General features: G+C 40.7%; 2 protein-coding genes across 5 annotated transcripts in view; both read right to left on the bottom strand.

The window, feature by feature from the left end:
- Positions 1-1,135: 1,135 nt before the first annotated feature.
- ikbke (inhibitor of nuclear factor kappa B kinase subunit epsilon) lies at positions 1,136-11,597 on the bottom strand. Of its 2 annotated transcripts, none has more exons than XM_051416087.1 (21): positions 11,455-11,597; positions 10,613-10,712; positions 10,272-10,409; positions 9,817-9,946; positions 9,554-9,735; positions 8,086-8,246; positions 7,688-7,798; positions 7,391-7,570; positions 6,277-6,473; positions 5,957-6,015; positions 5,305-5,396; positions 5,065-5,166; positions 4,675-4,732; positions 4,237-4,349; positions 4,084-4,160; positions 3,953-3,992; positions 3,752-3,853; positions 2,736-2,832; positions 2,444-2,538; positions 2,287-2,358; positions 1,136-2,170 (listed from the first exon to the last, which is right to left on the bottom strand). In XM_051416087.1, the coding sequence occupies exons 2-21, from the start codon at positions 10,709-10,711 to the stop codon at positions 2,107-2,109; spliced, it is 2,169 nt and encodes a 722-aa protein (XP_051272047.1). In that variant the 5' UTR covers position 10,712; positions 11,455-11,597; the 3' UTR covers positions 1,136-2,106. The 2 variants fall into 2 exon arrangements, with proteins under 2 accessions (XP_051272047.1, XP_051272046.1); XM_051416086.1 differs by having other exon boundaries at positions 11,215-11,591.
- A 2,042-nt stretch (positions 11,598-13,639) lies between these two features.
- The window catches only part of srgap2 (SLIT-ROBO Rho GTPase activating protein 2), a 54,784-nt gene continuing 51,258 nt past the window's right edge, over positions 13,640-17,165 (bottom strand). For all 3 annotated transcript variants that reach the window (XM_051416082.1, XM_051416083.1, XM_051416084.1), the window contains exons 22-23: positions 16,979-17,089; positions 13,640-16,889 (exon numbers count right to left, since the gene is read on the bottom strand). In XM_051416082.1, the coding sequence (XP_051272042.1) occupies positions 16,320-16,889; positions 16,979-17,089 (681 nt within the window). In that variant the 3' untranslated portion in view covers positions 13,640-16,319. The remainder of the gene's footprint in view (positions 16,890-16,978; positions 17,090-17,165) is intronic.

Here is a 17,165-nt window from a genome sequence, read left to right as displayed (position 1 = left end):
GCGCGCGCTAGTTCTTGGTTTATACTGTGCTGTTGGTTTGATTTGGTATTACTTAATGCATTATTAAGCACTCATTCACTGGACGACAACACTTTACTTCATGGCGGCTCATTGTAAGTTGTTAGCTGTTTTGTTACTAACAATTAGGTTATTTACTCTAAATGTAGTCATAGCAACAATCTTCTGAAACCACTACTAAAAGTAGACTAGCAGAAACCAGAAACCACAATCACAGATGAAGAGTCTGTACAGAGCTACCAGAGACTGAATTAAGTAGAAGTATGACACAGGAAACATAATACTCAGGATTTGGGTTACCTATTTAAAATGTCTGTACCATGCCAATATTTAAAATAAGTTGGTATGGCAAAATACTAAAGAGCAATGTCTTTGGCATACAGTTACCATTCTTTAAAATGGAAAAGCCATCTGTTGTATGTAATCAATTATTCATTACTTTTTATTGGCCTAAAGAGGGCTGGGCAGAAGAGTTGTGTCACTGTTGAAACTACACAGAGCCCAACCACTTATCTAAAAAAAACCCCATAACAATCAAATAAAATTAACTATGTATAAAACAGGACTGACACAGCTATATATATATATATATATATATATATATATATATATATATATAATAAAGTGATAAAAAACACAATGTCACACTTCTTTGTGTAGGTTAGGAACAGGAAACTTAGCAAATTTTCCACTTTGCCAAGAGCACGTCATATGAGCAGCACAAAACCACAGCGGCAGTTAGGCTTATCCCCCTAACTGAGCACAGAAAGCCCCCGAGGACACCTACACCACTCCTACACACACTGTCAGAGACTTTCAATTTCATTCTGTACTTTGCAGTGTCACAACAGCTCACTTGTTTTCTGTTTTTGTTTGAGACCTTTCATCTTCTCATTGGAGTTAAACCTACCCACACCAAATTTAATGTTACAGTAATTTGAGTACAGACTGAATATGAGTGTACTGCTGCCTCACAGTCATTTGTGACCTTACTGACAGAATAGAGTGATTCATTCTCACAGTTATTATTCTGCCACTCTACACTTATAGTGGGGACATGAAATGCTTTTCACTTTCAACAGACATAATTTGTAAAAACAAAAACCAGAGACGAAAATATGGTAAAAAATGTTTATAACCGCAAATATATATATACCCTCATGCACACCTCTGACCCCTTTATAAACAAACAACAGACCCTGGGATTTCCCCAGCATGTGAACCCTGCTGGCTAATGTCATTTCAGTGTAATGTCACTAGACCGTGTAGGCTTTATGTAGTTCTGTTAAAAAGGACACACAGTGGTAAGTGCTGAGTTTCCCTGATATTACTTCTCTTTTACAGTGAAACCTATAATAAAATAAAAAAGGAATAACTTACTGATCACGTTAAACATAAACAGGAAGAGTAAGAAATGTAACTTTAAAAACGAGAGTACTGTGTGCTTGGAGACGCTGACAACCAATGATGTAATCAATCACTATAACTTCATTAAATTGACAATGATATACCTGAAGTAAACCTTGAAATGAAGTCACATGAATCCATTTGAATGATCAAGCATTAGTGAAAAAGACAGCAGATGACAGACACAGATCTTCAGTCAGTCTGGTTAAATTAATCATTTAAGTTCCTCCAGATGTCGCAGTGCTTCTTTTGTGGGACAAAAAAAAACACAGCCTTAGATAAATGCTCCAGCAGCTGACTTTGCATTCATTTTGATTTATCTTGATGTCCATCACTCTGGCAGCCTATTAGAAATACAATAACACTAAAGGCATTAATGAGGTTTATATTGAACTGCTGCATTCGCCAAGCACACACACACACGTGCACACAAACACGCTGACTAAAAATCCATCAGCTGTGTTTCCTCCTTCTCCATTCTGTGCATCTTATCTCTTAATTGAGATTCACATTTTATTGATTGTCTTTGGCTGCTTCCTCTTCTTACAGCACAAGCTGCAGCCGGTCCTTGAAAGACGATCCAGTACATTGTCCATAACAGTTCATGAGTGGCAGTAAAAATGTGGTGTCAGAGTGTGTATGTGCATTTGTGAGTTAAGATGCAAAGATGCTGCACTTTTGTCACAGTGTAGAAGGTCGGGCCAAGCTTGGCTCCAGAGCTGCTGCTGAGTTCACTGCTCCCAGGCTGTAGGAAAAAACAAATACAATCAATCAATATCATACCTTCTCACCTACTGTATTATGGGGGTGTGAGTTTCAAAGGAGGAGGTGTAAAGACAGGAAGTTGGTTGCTCAACTGACCTCTCAATAACGCTGTTGTTACACTGTAGCTCTCTCACCAAAATCTCCATTTCCTCCTTCAGACGGTGCATCCTAGAACAAAAAGATGTTATCAGGGCGATTGGGGAACTGTCTCTATCTTGCGCACACACTCACACACTGACACACACATACACACCTGGAGACCATCTGGTCCTTGTTCGTGGGTGTGATTCCTGGCTGTTGTTGTCCTGCTCTACTGGACTGCAGACTATAAAGGATTCCGTCCAGAGCCTGAGGAGGACGAGATGTTACAATAGTGTCATCACTAATATAACCATTAAAATAATACTTCCACATCAATCTAATAGAAAACAATATACAAAATATTTAATAACTTCATCAGGGAAAGAATACATGTCTTTGTGCATACTGTTAGATTAAAAAGTTTGATCCAAGTTGCAGATGCAGAGATAAAGTAAAATGTTGACCTTATTTTGGCGCTGCTCACTCATCTCCAGGTCTGCCAACAAGCCTGTGGAGAAGGAGCTGAAATCCTGCAGTCGGGTCTGCATCTCCAGTAAAACACTGCAAAAACCAGTAGAGACACACCTCAGTACGTCATACCACTGTTACAATGTGCCAGTGCTCGCTGGAATCCAAAACAGACAAGAAAACAACTGGGAATAATGTTAAAATTTGTTCAGTTTCAAGACTGAAATCAACTAGGTTGTTAAATGAGCAAAAATGTGTTGACAGATAATCTGGATAATTTGTTAATTATTAATCAAGTAATTGATATAAAAAAAATATATTTCCAGCATAATTTCATTTCGTCTTTAACCTTTTTTAAACAATACTTGAACCTTAACCAAACTTGTACAGTTCACAAACCTTAATCAAGGCTTTAGTTCCCAAATCTTCACTATATGGGAACGCACACATGTTCACAGCTGAAAACTGACATGCACTACTGCTGTTCACATGTTCCAATGTGTCTGGGAAGCCTCGTATCAATGTGCAATATGCAACCAGACTTTTGAATAAACAGTATATGAATAAACAAAGCCACAAACACTGTTTCTTATTAGTTAAAATTTGAATTTGGGATATCCAGATAGATTCAGATCAGGTTACACCTACCACATCATTATGCAAAATCAAAATGTGTGATTTGAATGAATGAATTGCATTATGTGACAACAGAGTGAATTGTGATAAAAACTTACAATCTCTAAATCACTTGCTAAACAAATGTGAATTAAGGATTAATAAAGCAGACTACTGACTTAATCTGTATGAGAGGGACTGCTGAATAGCAATGTCCTACTGTCCTGTGTTAATCTTCTTTATATAAGCTTTCATCATCTGTGTGAATGGCTGTCAAACCAATCAAACAGTTATTTTGTTGTAAATAGTCAACAGTGGTTGAGATAACACAGCTGAGGTGAATCTGGTCTACTCTGTGTTTGCAGTTTAATAATGTGACCTGAGGGCCTGCTCTGACCTGCTCCATGTCCTTGTTGAGGCCAAAAGTTCTTTGTATCTCTGCAAGCAGTCCTCTCTAAAGAGTGATTTCACTCGCTTAATGTGGGATGACAGGTGGATTCTGGGAAGAGAGAGTGACAAGTAGATTACAGGAGAGCTCAGGATAAAACCCTTCACATGCTGGCTGAGCTGGAAAGCAGCTGTGTGGACACATACTCACTTCTCAAACTTGTGGATTTGCTCATCATTGTATGCCAACTCTGTGATGAAAATAAGAAAAGGTATTGTCAATTTTACCATGAACATAAAGAGTTAAATACACATCATTTACCAACAAATAAACATACATACTGCCAGTAAGTCTGTCTTTACGATAATGCTGATGAATTGTCATTATCTTCTGCAGCAGCATCTCCATCTTCTGACAGCTGTGGGAGACAAAAGGTCAGAGCCCAAACACCACAAAGCCACAAGATCACCCTGAAGCTTTGAATCCCTGAGTACCTCTTGTCATTGGCCAGCGTCTCTGCGAGCTTGGCCTGTTCAATCTGCAGATGGTCCAGTCGGTTCTGAAACTCTTGGATGCCAGCAGCGTATATAGGCAAGTGCTCATGGACCTGTAGAGACAGCAGCCACACACTCTGATACCTGAATCAACAAATCACAAGTCTGCCACAGGATTAATGGTTCACAGTCCATTATCCTGGATTAGTAATTAGGTAATTCATCCCTATAAGTATCCGTCAGCAGGGTCAACACCTGCCAACAGTTGGGCATTCAAACAGGGAGAGTCTGGTTAAAAGTGTGTAACGCCTTTGCTGCATGCCATCCCTTTTGTCATCACTCTTATTGTGTTATGATCTCCACTCATGAATGAAGGGATTTTCATCAGCCACAGCAGTCAAGATGGCCTCTGTGATGCTTTTTCCTGACACAACTCACCAGCTGCAGCTTTTGACCGTTATCAGCCGAACCTTGGTTTTCTGAAGCGTAATGGCCTCTAAAAAAATTAAGATACAAAAGAAATGGGAGGAGAAAGAAAAAAAGGAGGAGGAGGTGGATGTAAATTATATTATGACAACATAAAAAATGTAAGCGATGCATTTGGTCTACATTTGTCAACAAATTACATATCTCAGAATTTACTACATTCATACAGTAAACAATCCAAACCTACATCACACTCACGGTGGCAAAATGATACCTCAAAAAGCAAGATCAGTTCAATTTATTCTACTGCTGTGCATCATAATGCCATGCATACAAATGTCATACAAACGTTTACAACATATATAATTTTATTTATTTAGCTCAGTGTGTATACAAACTCACAGTGTGTGAATCCTGTGTTCTGTGTTGAGGCAAGACTGCAGTCTAATGGTGATCATTGCAATACTGTGCATTGCTTCTCCACACTCCCTGCGCAACCTCATCCTGAGGAACAGTGTGAGAGAGGAGGACAAGGGGGAGAAATGGAGGGGAAAAGAATTTAACAAGGGTCATTAACTAGTCGTTTATCATTCCGTGCAGTGAAACAAATAATCCTTATTTTAGCATGTGTGTGTGTCTCACATGTAGCTGTAGTATCCTTGCAGTAGCAGCTCTCGGTGTGTGTGCAGCAACTGTACTGTCCTCAGATACTGGTGGACAACTCCCACTATTATCTACAGAGAAGAGGGGGAGATAATAAGTAATGAGTTAGAGGCTTATTATCCACAAAATTCAAATATAAATTAAAGTTGCAAGCAGTGATGAATGGGCCCTCGCATTCCACGCATGTTGGGGTGTGCTGCGGCCGGGTCCTGCGCCAGCATATCACGCACACACTGAACCGTGCAAATGTCACGGAAAGACTTCTTGTTGCCAGTAAGTGGCGCTATGAGTAGGACTGAATATTGGCATGTAGATGTTTTTAGGGCAGATCTATTTTCGAAGCCACGGCCTTTGATGAGAACTCAAGATTTTGATAACTTTCCATCCAAAACAACATGTGTGCTGCGTTTCATGAGTTTTGGAGCGTGTTGCAGCCTCCACTAATGAGATTCATTTGCTGATAGAAAAATAATCAGAGCAGTTTCAATAGGGTCCTTGCTGTGTTACTGCCCAGGCCCTAATAATTCCTTCAGATACAATAGGGTTCTCCCAGTGCTTTGCTGCTCGGGCCCTAAAAATAAAAATAACATAAGGCATCAGTGGGATAGACAAATCAGTGGAGCAGTAATACCTTTGAGAAGTTGTAGTCTGCCATTACATCAAACCTGGATGGGATGACTGGAGTCTCCACTACAAAGGAGAGAAAAAGCCCACAACCCTGCTTACTTTCCTTTTTAATCAACCTTCATTATGCACTCATCTTTTGCATGTCTGGGAATGGTGTTCAAATAAATATTACTCAAAAAAAAACTTGCATAAAACATTTGATTCATAAATATATTTATGTGTTGTGTGATTCTGAGATACACCTGATATCAAAGCTCTTAGAAGAGGAGAGCTTAAGACTTCACAGAAACATATCAAAATTGTAGATGTCTTTCACTGTCTTACGTTCTCTGAAGGGCAGGCTGGTATTTGCTTCAGGCCCGTAGCTGAGCAGAATGAGGGGCTGGGCAGGTGAAGTACTTGGGAGGTTGACCACTTTCATGTTGCCCTCCAGAGGGAGGTTGTGACCCAGGTACAGTAAATGCTGCAGCTGTACTCCTATACCAGTCTGAGACGCCACCTCCTCAAAGAATATCGACACCCTGAAAGGCAAGGTGATGGTTATAACTGAGGATTTAACAGTTATTCACTTGTGCTGATTACTGGGCCTAAGCATGTGTATATTGCTGCTTCACCACGAACACCTCTAAATGAACATTAGGGTGCAGATTCGAGAGATTATTTTAGAACATCTTAGATCTTACATATTATAAATTAAATCTGGCTTAATATTGGTGTAGAAAAAAAACAATTGTCAGTGCCCTTAGTCACTGCTATAATTGTGATTCTCTGCACAGATTTACTGGGGCATCCATAATGCATTAACTATATGTGTTTGTTAAGCTATTGAAAGGGCAAACACAAAAAAGGGACTCACACACTCAGAGGTGAGAAAAGTCAATCAACTGACAGGGAAAGCCTTCATGAAAGCAAGTGTGGATTACAGATATAATCTAGAGTTTAGTACAAACTCTACTTCACTGGAATTAAAAGCATTATACGTATAATTCGGCATAATTCGGCAATTGCTTCACATTCTGGCTTGTTGGTGGAATCAACTAAATAAGACATGTTTTCAATAAGTAATGTAACATCCCTGCTTGCTCTACCTCATTTACATAGGTCCATCTACTTATGTGCCATGCCATATAGTAAACAAAAACATCAATTGAACAGGTAAAGCACATTCGAGAGGTATAATACAATTTGCATAGCACTGCAACAATCTTTGTGCAGCCATTAAAACAAACTGTTTCCCCATATTGTGTGAAATTGGGTAAAACTGTGCAGTTTCAAACTGTAGTTATCACACTAGTTATGTCATCCTGGTCATCTCACCTACAATTTTTACCACCGAAAAATCTGTCCGTTACAATTTAACAGTCCTGTAGTCAGTATACAGCTTTATTAGTGTTTAAATCAGAATAGTGTATGCAATGACTCGTCTGTGCAGACTTACGTGTTGTAGTGGTGTATGTAGATACAATGTGCCTTGGCCTGTTGCAGAGAGAAGAGATGAACTGGCTGCCGCTGCAGTATGTCAGTGGTGGCTGTGAAGAACTGATCAAAGCCCCAACACCTCTCTTGGTCAGCCTCCAGTATACCTGCTAGTACAGGAACCAGCTGCACCGCCAGACCCCTACAGACAAAGAGACAGAGAATTTTATGGAGATCAAGAAATGAATTAGCATCATGTGTTCTGATTAAAGAATCACAAACAAATACATGTTTAAATGCTCTTTATTAGGCAACATACTGAGAGAGCTGGCAGCTGTGAGGTAGTTTGTAGCTCCACTCTATAGGACCATCTGCCACCTGCTGTATTCCTGCTATTGCCCCCATAGGCTTCTCTGTAGTTATTTTGTACCTACACAACAAAACAAACAAGTCAGGTTAACAAGATAGTGGATGTTCATGTTCTGCCTGATATCCCAAGACTCCTGAAGAAACAACTTACAGCAAAACATTTTTCTCTTTGGGGAAATCTAAAGTACAATTACAATGGTTTAGTGGTGTTTTCATTAACACAGAAAAAATGCCATGTACTAAATGCATGGTGGTATGCTTGGAAATATTGATATGGAACTCGGCCTGTAGAGATTAAGACCACATTCAAGGTCCGAAATGTAAGTATTAACAAAACTGTACACTTACATGGTGGGCTTGTTTCTTCGGGGTCCTCCATACGGTGTGAAGGGAAGACTCCCGGTGGCAGCGTGGTAAAACGTCACACCAATACTCCACAGGTCTACACTCACTCCATAGGATTTCTGATGAGGCTTTCGTAGCACTGCTCGTTCATACATGTCTGGGTGCTACACACACATATTTCACACATTAGGAAGAAAAGACAGAAGCAAGTCTACAGATGGTTATACAGTCATTGTGCTGTATATGTTGATCAAGTTAATATTATCATTTAATCTTGAGTGCTAAGTGTCAAGTGAAAGCAATATTTTTGACCAAACATGTATTTTTACCTAGGGAGTCTCTCTCTCTCTCTCTCTTTTTTTATTAGAGAACATTATGTTAAACTTTGTAGGCACCTATAGATCACACATATACACAGATGTTAAATATACTATTGTTATTTATTCTTATTGGTTATAAATATTAATTATATTGTGGCAGACATGTAATCACTATGAATCACACAAGCCAATCTTTGTTGGTCTGTTATGTTCTGTGCAGCACTTCATTTTAAATATATGTATTTATCAATTTGTCCACTAGAGGGCTACCCAGTCTTGATAATACAATTTGTTTTGAGGGCTCAAGCTCTGGACTCCACAGGGCCTGTCTCACAAAGCCATTTCAACACAGTCAGGTTGCTTTTGCTACGAAACCCAAAACTGGTGACACAGGATTTTCACATCAAGCTGAATTTGGATTCATGTGCAGCGGTTCATAACAAACTACCAATTACATGCAGCATATAAAAATACAGATGTTTAGTGAGTAAGCTTTCCTCATGGGGAAATGGGGCTTTTATAGCAGTCAAGGTAATATGGTTTAGTATGGAAAAGTACACGTAATAGACTAGGCAAACAACTAGAGTATAAAAAGAAGCAACTGAAATTAGTGGCAATAACAGACTGTATTGATTGCAGCCTTGACTGTAAAAATGGAAACCGTAAAATAATTTTTTTTCCGATGCTGTTTCTGCTACCAGACCTTGAAAGGTTTCCCTGGAGAAGAACTGAACTGATTAAGGTTAAAAAATGTGCAATAATATTATAACTGTCCATAAATAGGGCCCCACTGAGCATACTTTTTATTGATGCAATATTATTTCATCACATTTTTTTTAATTTACTTTGATGTCTTTACTTTATATATCCAGGACATTGGGTGAGCATGAATGCACTCAGCAATGTCCCCCTCCACTGAGGCGGTAAAAAAAGATTTTCATAAAGTCACCTCATGTTCTATAAGGCAGCAGTAAAGCAATATGAAGGAGACAGGCTATGTTACGATTGCCTGCATTTAATATCTGGATGACCCTGAACATTTTTTTTAAAGGACTGTGCAGCTTAGACACTCATGCACTCATCTACAAAGTCACTTCAAGCAAAGAAAGTCATTTTGATAGACAAAAAAACACTAAATTCATCCATTTTACCAGATACTCCTCAGTTCCGTAGATAGACAGAAACTTCTCATCATCTTCCAGCTCTCTTGCTGCTCCAAAGTCAGTCAGCTTATAAACAGACTTGCCGTCCTCCCCAACCTGCCGCATGATGTTGCCCGGCTTAATGTCCCGGTGTACCACTCCATTTTCTCGCAGGTGGTTCATCCCCTGCACTGAAGAGTAGAAAGGGAGGCGTACCTCAGTTTAGGTGTAACTGTATGAAATTATTGGGAAATATCAAGATATACACCCACCGACACACTGCAAAACTGTGAGGAACTCTGTTTCAGGCAGGCCAAAGGCATTTTCTGGCTCCTCGAGCAGGCTGAGCAGACTTCCTCCAGAACAATACTCCATCACCAGTACCTTGTGTTTAGAGGGCAGCTAGAGAGTGAGTGAGAGAGATTAGGAGATGCACTTCCTTCAACACTGTAAACATTATAAAATACTGCTATTAGGAAAACTTAGTGCCTCAAGAATGGGATGATTGGTATTGAAAACTGCAAATACAATTCAACTTAGTGAGGAAAATTACTGCGTGTATGTATAAATGTATAAAGGAAATACGGAAGCTGTCTAATCCCACTGTCTAACAGTGTAGGACCTGCATGTATTGCATGTTCCAAACTAATTTGGAATAGCTTCAGCATTGTTTCACTCAGTGATAATTATCTGATCTTTGTCTTTCCTCCACTCAGAGCAGCCTTACCTCTTCCACAGTGTACAGCCGTACAATATTGCTGTGGTTGAGCTTCCTCAGCATATCGAACTCTCTCATCTGGACCTCATGGGGGCGGTTGTAGCTCACAGTGTTAAACACCTTTACGGCTACCAGTTCACCCGACTTCTGCACACACAAACACACACACACACACATTTACATCAGCATAACACATCACAGCGTCAAAAACAGCCCACATCACAACTTATCACACATCCTGGATGTCGCTTTTGGGCCACAAACGTGGGTTGAAACATCTGAGGTAATGTCAGCAGTGACGTGAATGAGCTGCTCAGTGAAAAAGATGATCACCCACAGTGTTGCCTTACCTTGTTGCGTGCCTTGTAGACACTGGCAGTAGCCCCTTGACCGAGGACATCTTGTAAAGACCAGAGGTAGTTTGTTGTGCTGCCTGTCAACCCTGACATGCTGGAGGGAAAACACAGACAGGGAATGATTAGACAGAGAATTAGAAAAACATTAACAGGGGCCGGGGAGAGAGAAAGGCCCCTTTGTCTGTGTTCTTCAGAAAGATATAGAGATAAACATTACAAATGAATCATGAAAAGCAGAACAACGAGCTAACTATACATAATAACAGCTGACTTGTCAAGTAAGCTATATTTTAAACTAACAAACATCAATGCACATTCAGTACAATACAACGTCAACTCTAAGTTATCATAGGCAAACTAAAATACATTATTATGCGTTATAACTTAGAGATGTTAACAACAACATAATATGCTGTAGGGATTTTTAATTAACGTTTGTTTAATTAAGTTATTAGTATATATTAGCCAGCTTGTTGACACCGCATTGTAATAACACAACAACGTTAATTATGTTAGCAATCACTTAGTTAACGTCTAACCAGTTCAAAGTAAACTAACTTATTTAATAAGTTAACTTAGGTTCAATGTTAGCTTACCTGTACTGTTAGCGGTGCGTTAATCTAACAACTGCCCTGGTTAGCCTCTTCCGGTCGGCCAGGTCTGCCTGTCTCAGCTCGACTGTTTATCCCGGGAAATATGGCGTCAAAACAAACGTCAGTCACCAGTTACAGCTACAAACCGCTCCGAGGTTTTACCGTAAATCCAACTACCTCGGAGAACAGTAACGCCTACGAGGGAAACTTCTTCCGTAGTGGGAAACGGAAACAGCTGCTCACCTGCCTAATGGCCGCTCTCCGTACAGGTACAGCGAGGACCTGCTGCTGGGGATGAAAGCAGTCCGCTTCCGTTTCTGTCTAACGTGGCTCCAGACAGCTCATGAGCTACTTCAAAGGTAGCACTGCACCGCGGTGTCTGATTTAGGAAGTGTGGGTTTCACGGGGGGCGGACTCGGAGCTATACACGATGGCGGAAATACAGCAAAGTGCAAATTTAACAGATTTGTTTTAGGAGGGACCTTGAACAGCATGCAGGGCCCCTGGGGGTCCACAGACCCATGTTGGGCATCTCCAGGTTAAAGGGAAATTACAGCTGAATTTGTCTTTATATCATCAAAAATTATCTGTTGTATCCCCAAGATAGACTGAGAGCATATTCAGGTCTTGGACTCTGGACTGGGGTTTTGGAGGTCTTGCACAATAAAAGACTGATCATTTCTGTTTTGAGATATTTAACCCACATGGGTACCTTCGTGAATGTGATGTAATGTGATCCTGTGCTTCCATGGTCTCCTCTCAGATCCATTCCTGTTCATGGAGCAGCTCCAGGATTTATCTCTGCATCACTGCAGTCTGTCTCTCTCTCAGCATGTGAGACAATTTCACAAATCTGAACTGTGAAATGAATTAACACTGAATAGCTTTAGTGGTTATATTCAGATATAGCTATCTAGAGTATATTCGCCCCCTACTGTCAACCGGAACCACACAGCTCACCATATGATAGGTTGACATGAATGAGGGATGCACATGAATTACATCTGACAAGACTGTGCATGCATGTGCATCTTATGTAGAATGAGGAAATGCACAGACTGGGCAGGAGACCTCTGGGATTTGTAGTTTGCTACGTTTTTCTCTGAGGTTGTTAAATCTTGGTTGTTACTATATCTCATCTCAAGTTATTAACTGATACTGAGTACTGATCTGATACCAATGCCCTCTCTCCCATATATTTTAATACATACAGATTTAAAATCTGCACACATCCCACATTTGGACCTCATTAGAATCTTGCATCTTGCAGGCTTATTTCAATCAGACATGTTTTTGTGAATGAGACATGAAATCATTTTCTCAATAATATGAATGTTGATTAATCTTACTTAACCTTCATATATGGTTTAGTATTCAAAGCATTTCTATGTTCACTGTCTTTTCTTGCTGTGCTACCAGACGGGATCGCTGCACTAAAGCTATCATGTTTGGACTCATGATTGTGCCCAATGTTAATAACCTTGCTTGCTTGTACACAGCAAAATAAAGGCAAATTCATCTGTTTGTTTTTCATTGAAATAGTTTTTATTGGAACTATTAAACGCTTGCTATTTCTCTCTCATCTTTGCCATGAGGCGAATCCAGTCGCAGCGTATACGAGAACTCTGCACAGAAAGTGTCACTGCTTCTGAGCACTGCAGAAACTGCTGATCGCTATAAACAAACAAAAACAATTCCCAGTGTGAATACATTTATTTTCACTGTGAATTAAAGAAAATGGTCAGAGGGCCACCCAGCACCCTATCTGGCCTTAAGCTCAGTATCATTGCTGTACACTATGTTTCTACCTGTTTGTCTACATGTCACAGTTTAGTTGCCCAGCAGGCTTTGCATGTAGTTGTATTCCGTAAAAGGGAAACTCCACAGATTTTACTAAGAAGTTCAGCTTACTCAACACGATGAGTATTACTCAGCCTGTGAGTGGTATGTTGGGAGCCTGAAGGTGTGGAGTTCTAAAGAAGTGAGCATTTATAAGAAGGGTCTATTGAAAGACGCTATTGAGTTTCATTATGGGAAGTGTAGGATCCAGTACTTCTGGAGCTTGATCATTACCAGGGGCTAATAGAGAGAGTATCTTTAGAATCGGTCTCTCTGCCTTTGATTCTCCCAAGTTTACAAAGTGTAATACTGAACCACTTGAGTATCCATTGAGGTTTTTCTTCTGTCTACACAGCTTAAGCAAGTTTTGTTTCCAATAGACCATCTACACATTTTGGTCAATGAAACCCCTCATTTGTGTCTCCGTGCAGTATATTCTTGGTCCCTCACATCATGTTTTACTGGCTTACTTTGGACAGACACAGATTTCAACAAATCATCATTTGTTCCTCAGTATATTAATGGATGATTTTCTGAAATGTGTAATATTTTCTCTTTATTGTTACAAACATCAAATAATTCAAGAATCTTTATAGCAAGCAATGTTTATTAAAAAACAGATCTACTACAAGAACTACACATAGAATTATATAAGGCCTATTTGATTAAACTACTATTGCTATTACTGTACAATATTGTACCAAAAAAGAGTGTACCTCTGTAATGTACAACATTGTATATACAAAGTACATCTGAACACAGGATTCTCCAGTAATACAGAGACAACTATAAATAGATTTGACATTACGGTCTTTTTTTTTTTAGTTCTGCTGTTTTCAAATGGACACAAAAATGCATATTTAACAAGATTCAATTCTGACAAATCATCCCCACACAGTTAGTCCACACTCAAGCCAAGTTGTTCAAGTGCACAATGATTGATTTGAGATCAAAGAGGGTCCAGCTCCCCTTAACAGCACAGCCAGGACAAAACACACCAACCAACAACATGCATGTCTGTGACAGTGTGTGTGTCGATAAGGCAAGTTCATCTCTCACCACAAACACACACACAATCACACTCCTCCCAGTTGTCACGATGAGGTAAGAGCAACACAAATACACCAGGTAATACACAAATAGTATACAGAGATAATAAAAAAAACCTTAACAATTATAATCCATTACCTGGTAGAGAGCATACAGGACTACAGTATGTCCTGTATTTCTGGGAGAAGGGGAATATGAGGAAAACCGACTGTATGTATTAGTTCAATACTTTTGCAAGAAGGTAAAATACGACCCAAAAAAAAAGGCTTTATTCAGTTTACCCTGAATGGCATGTGTCCACTTTTGAAGCCAGTGTTTACAAAATGATTCACATATTCCTTAATTCATCATCAAATGTAATTTTGCAAAAGGTACATATTAGCAAATAATATATATATAAAAAAAAAAAAAAGTTGAAGTCCTTGGATTTGGGTTTTCTCATCCTCTTTCCACGTAAAGCTGGTCTGCCATTGGCGGTGTTACAGCAGCAACTGAAGACGAGACAACGTTTCATGTATCCCTGCAGACTTTTTTTTTTTTTTTTTTTAAATCTGGTCACATGTACACAATCCATATTTATTCAGCACGAAGGCTGCTGGTGCTCCAGAAACACGGGAGAGGTGTGTTTTCCTGCGTGTCTCCAGACAGCTGCTGTCGGGTGGCATCCCTTTATGATGGGTGGGGGGCGGGGGGGGAGTGAGGTGCATACATACTCTATACATCCATGCATGCTCACACAGGCACGCGCACACACACACACACACACACACACACACACACACCGTGCACACACCCAGACAGCTACACAGTTCAACATTTTACCATTACAGATTCTGCGCATTATCAAACAACTGGAAAAAAAAAAATAATAATAATAAAGCAAACTTTGCTTAAGAACGCATTGGATGAGGTGGTTGGTTGTGCTTCCATCTAAACACACTTAGGAGGATCCTCAGCTCCATGCTTCCAGTTATCATCATGATTATTACACATACATACACACCATTAGAATAATAAAACCCTTTTACTGTTAAGTCTGAAGTATATAGTTAAAGGAGCAAGCTGTAACTTTGTTTGAAGATGTCCTGTAGCTGGTACTGCAGATATAGAAACTGATGCAATCAGCCAGCTCGCCATCAAAGCTGCTGTCTATGGCCCCAGCATGCAAGGAAAACCTGAAAGGCGTTTAGCTGCCACAAAACACAACCACACACACATCTGGAGAAAATGTGCGCGTGTGTGAGTACAGTCCAACATTACCTATAAAAATGCTGGGTTTCAGTGGTCCTCTACATACATAATAGAGCTGCAGGAGGGAAGCAGCATAATGCCTCAAACTACCAGCTTTCATTATTTTTATTGCTATATTTGAATTTAGAATTACTGTTTTATTTTGGAGAACACTGCTCCTGCTATGCTCCTTTTGTGGTACTAGTACTGAACAATAATAATAATAATAAAAAATAAATCACCAACATATCAAACACTGGAGGAAGAGATAAAATAAAGCTCTTGATCACATGACTTACACTGTTATTTGGCCCAGTTTTCTTTCCTTTCATCATCAACCAAAAGCCCACCTTTATCTGCAGTCTTCCACTTCTGAAGCAGCAAGTCAGTGAGTTTCATTTCTACACAGAATGAGAGCTTAGCATTTCACAGTCTATTCTCAGGAATCAAACACTCCCTTCCAGTCCGCTAGTCATGGGTCATTAAAAAGAAAAAAAAAACAAGGAAGGTCATGTCTACTATACAAAAATCAAACAGTGCTTTTTGTTCCTCACTTAGATCTGTGTGTAAAGGCAAGTAACACTCGCACGCCCACTCAAACACAATTTCAAACATCACAAACTAGTGTATGTAAGCTGTAGGTCTGTAGGTGTCCATCCTGAGTCCTGTTCCCTTGTACAAGATTTTAAAATCCAGTGATCCCTGCAATCTCTGTGGTGGCAAAGAAAAGTGTCTTTCGAAGGTGTTCACTCATCTACGCCCTGTAATAGCTGACTTTTGTGAGCAGAGCTGCCAGGAGAGGGCAGAGATAACTCTTGACACGCTAAAGGGAACACGGTGTCTTAACAACTCGCCTGGACACCAAGAAGTGAATGCTACACATGAGTAGTGGGTTAGGTCTTATGTCAAGTGCTTTCTGCACCTGATAGAAGAGCTGTAAGAATTGAAGAGTTTGCAAGAATCAGTATCATGGATCAGACTGAGAGGTCCTAAGCCGGGCAGGATTTATCGTTAGACTGGGGTGGAGGTGGAGGAGGAGGGGTGTGAGGGAGTGAATGTGTGTGGCCTGTGGGTGGAGGAGGAGGTGTAGGGGGCACAGTAGAGGTTGGCGAACCCATGGCTGGACTGCCGCTTCCTCCTCCGCTCTTTGGGAAAACCACCGGCTTGGGCCTTGTCGCTGGGGGGCGCAGCTCTCTAAAGGAAGGTACAGATGAGGAGAGGGAGGAAGAAGAGAGTGAGGGGGACGTGGCAGAGGGCAGGGGGCTCCGCGGCTGGCTCTTGACCGGGCGGAAGGAGGAGGGCACGTCGCTGGCGGAAGAGGCGCTGCGCTGAAGTGGGTGGGCGTGTGAGGAGCTCCCCTCGCTGTCCCGTAACAGACGGGAGTGGAGTGGACTGGAGGGCTCCGAGGCTCCTCCTCCTCCTCCACCGCCGCCACCCACACCTTTCAGCTGCTCCAGTGTGTCAAGGACCACGTCAGGGGTGTGTGTATGTTTCGAGCTGCTCTGTCTCTCCAACTTACTGAGCTCACTCAGGGCAGAAGTCATGGTAGCCTCAATGTCCTGCAACACAAGAGGCACACATACAAGTAAATATTAGGTTGTCCATACAAATGCCCAGAGTAGCAGATGTGGATGTAACTGATCTGTACCTGTGAGCTGTGCTCCACCTGGGCTATAACCTCCGGGTCCAGTGGTCTGTGGTTGCTGAAGCTCTTAGAGCGCCCTGCTGTAGTTGTCTTGCGTAACTGTGGACTTTCCACCTAAATGTTCATAACGCCCACAATTAAATGCTTGCCCACACTCAACAACACAGTCCATTCCCTACATTCATTTGTT

This window comes from Dicentrarchus labrax, unplaced genomic scaffold (genome assembly GCF_905237075.1).
Source record: "Dicentrarchus labrax unplaced genomic scaffold, dlabrax2021, whole genome shotgun sequence".
NCBI classification, from domain to species: Eukaryota; Metazoa; Chordata; class Actinopteri; family Moronidae; genus Dicentrarchus; species Dicentrarchus labrax.
This window is presented reverse-complemented; position numbering and strand designations above follow the sequence as displayed.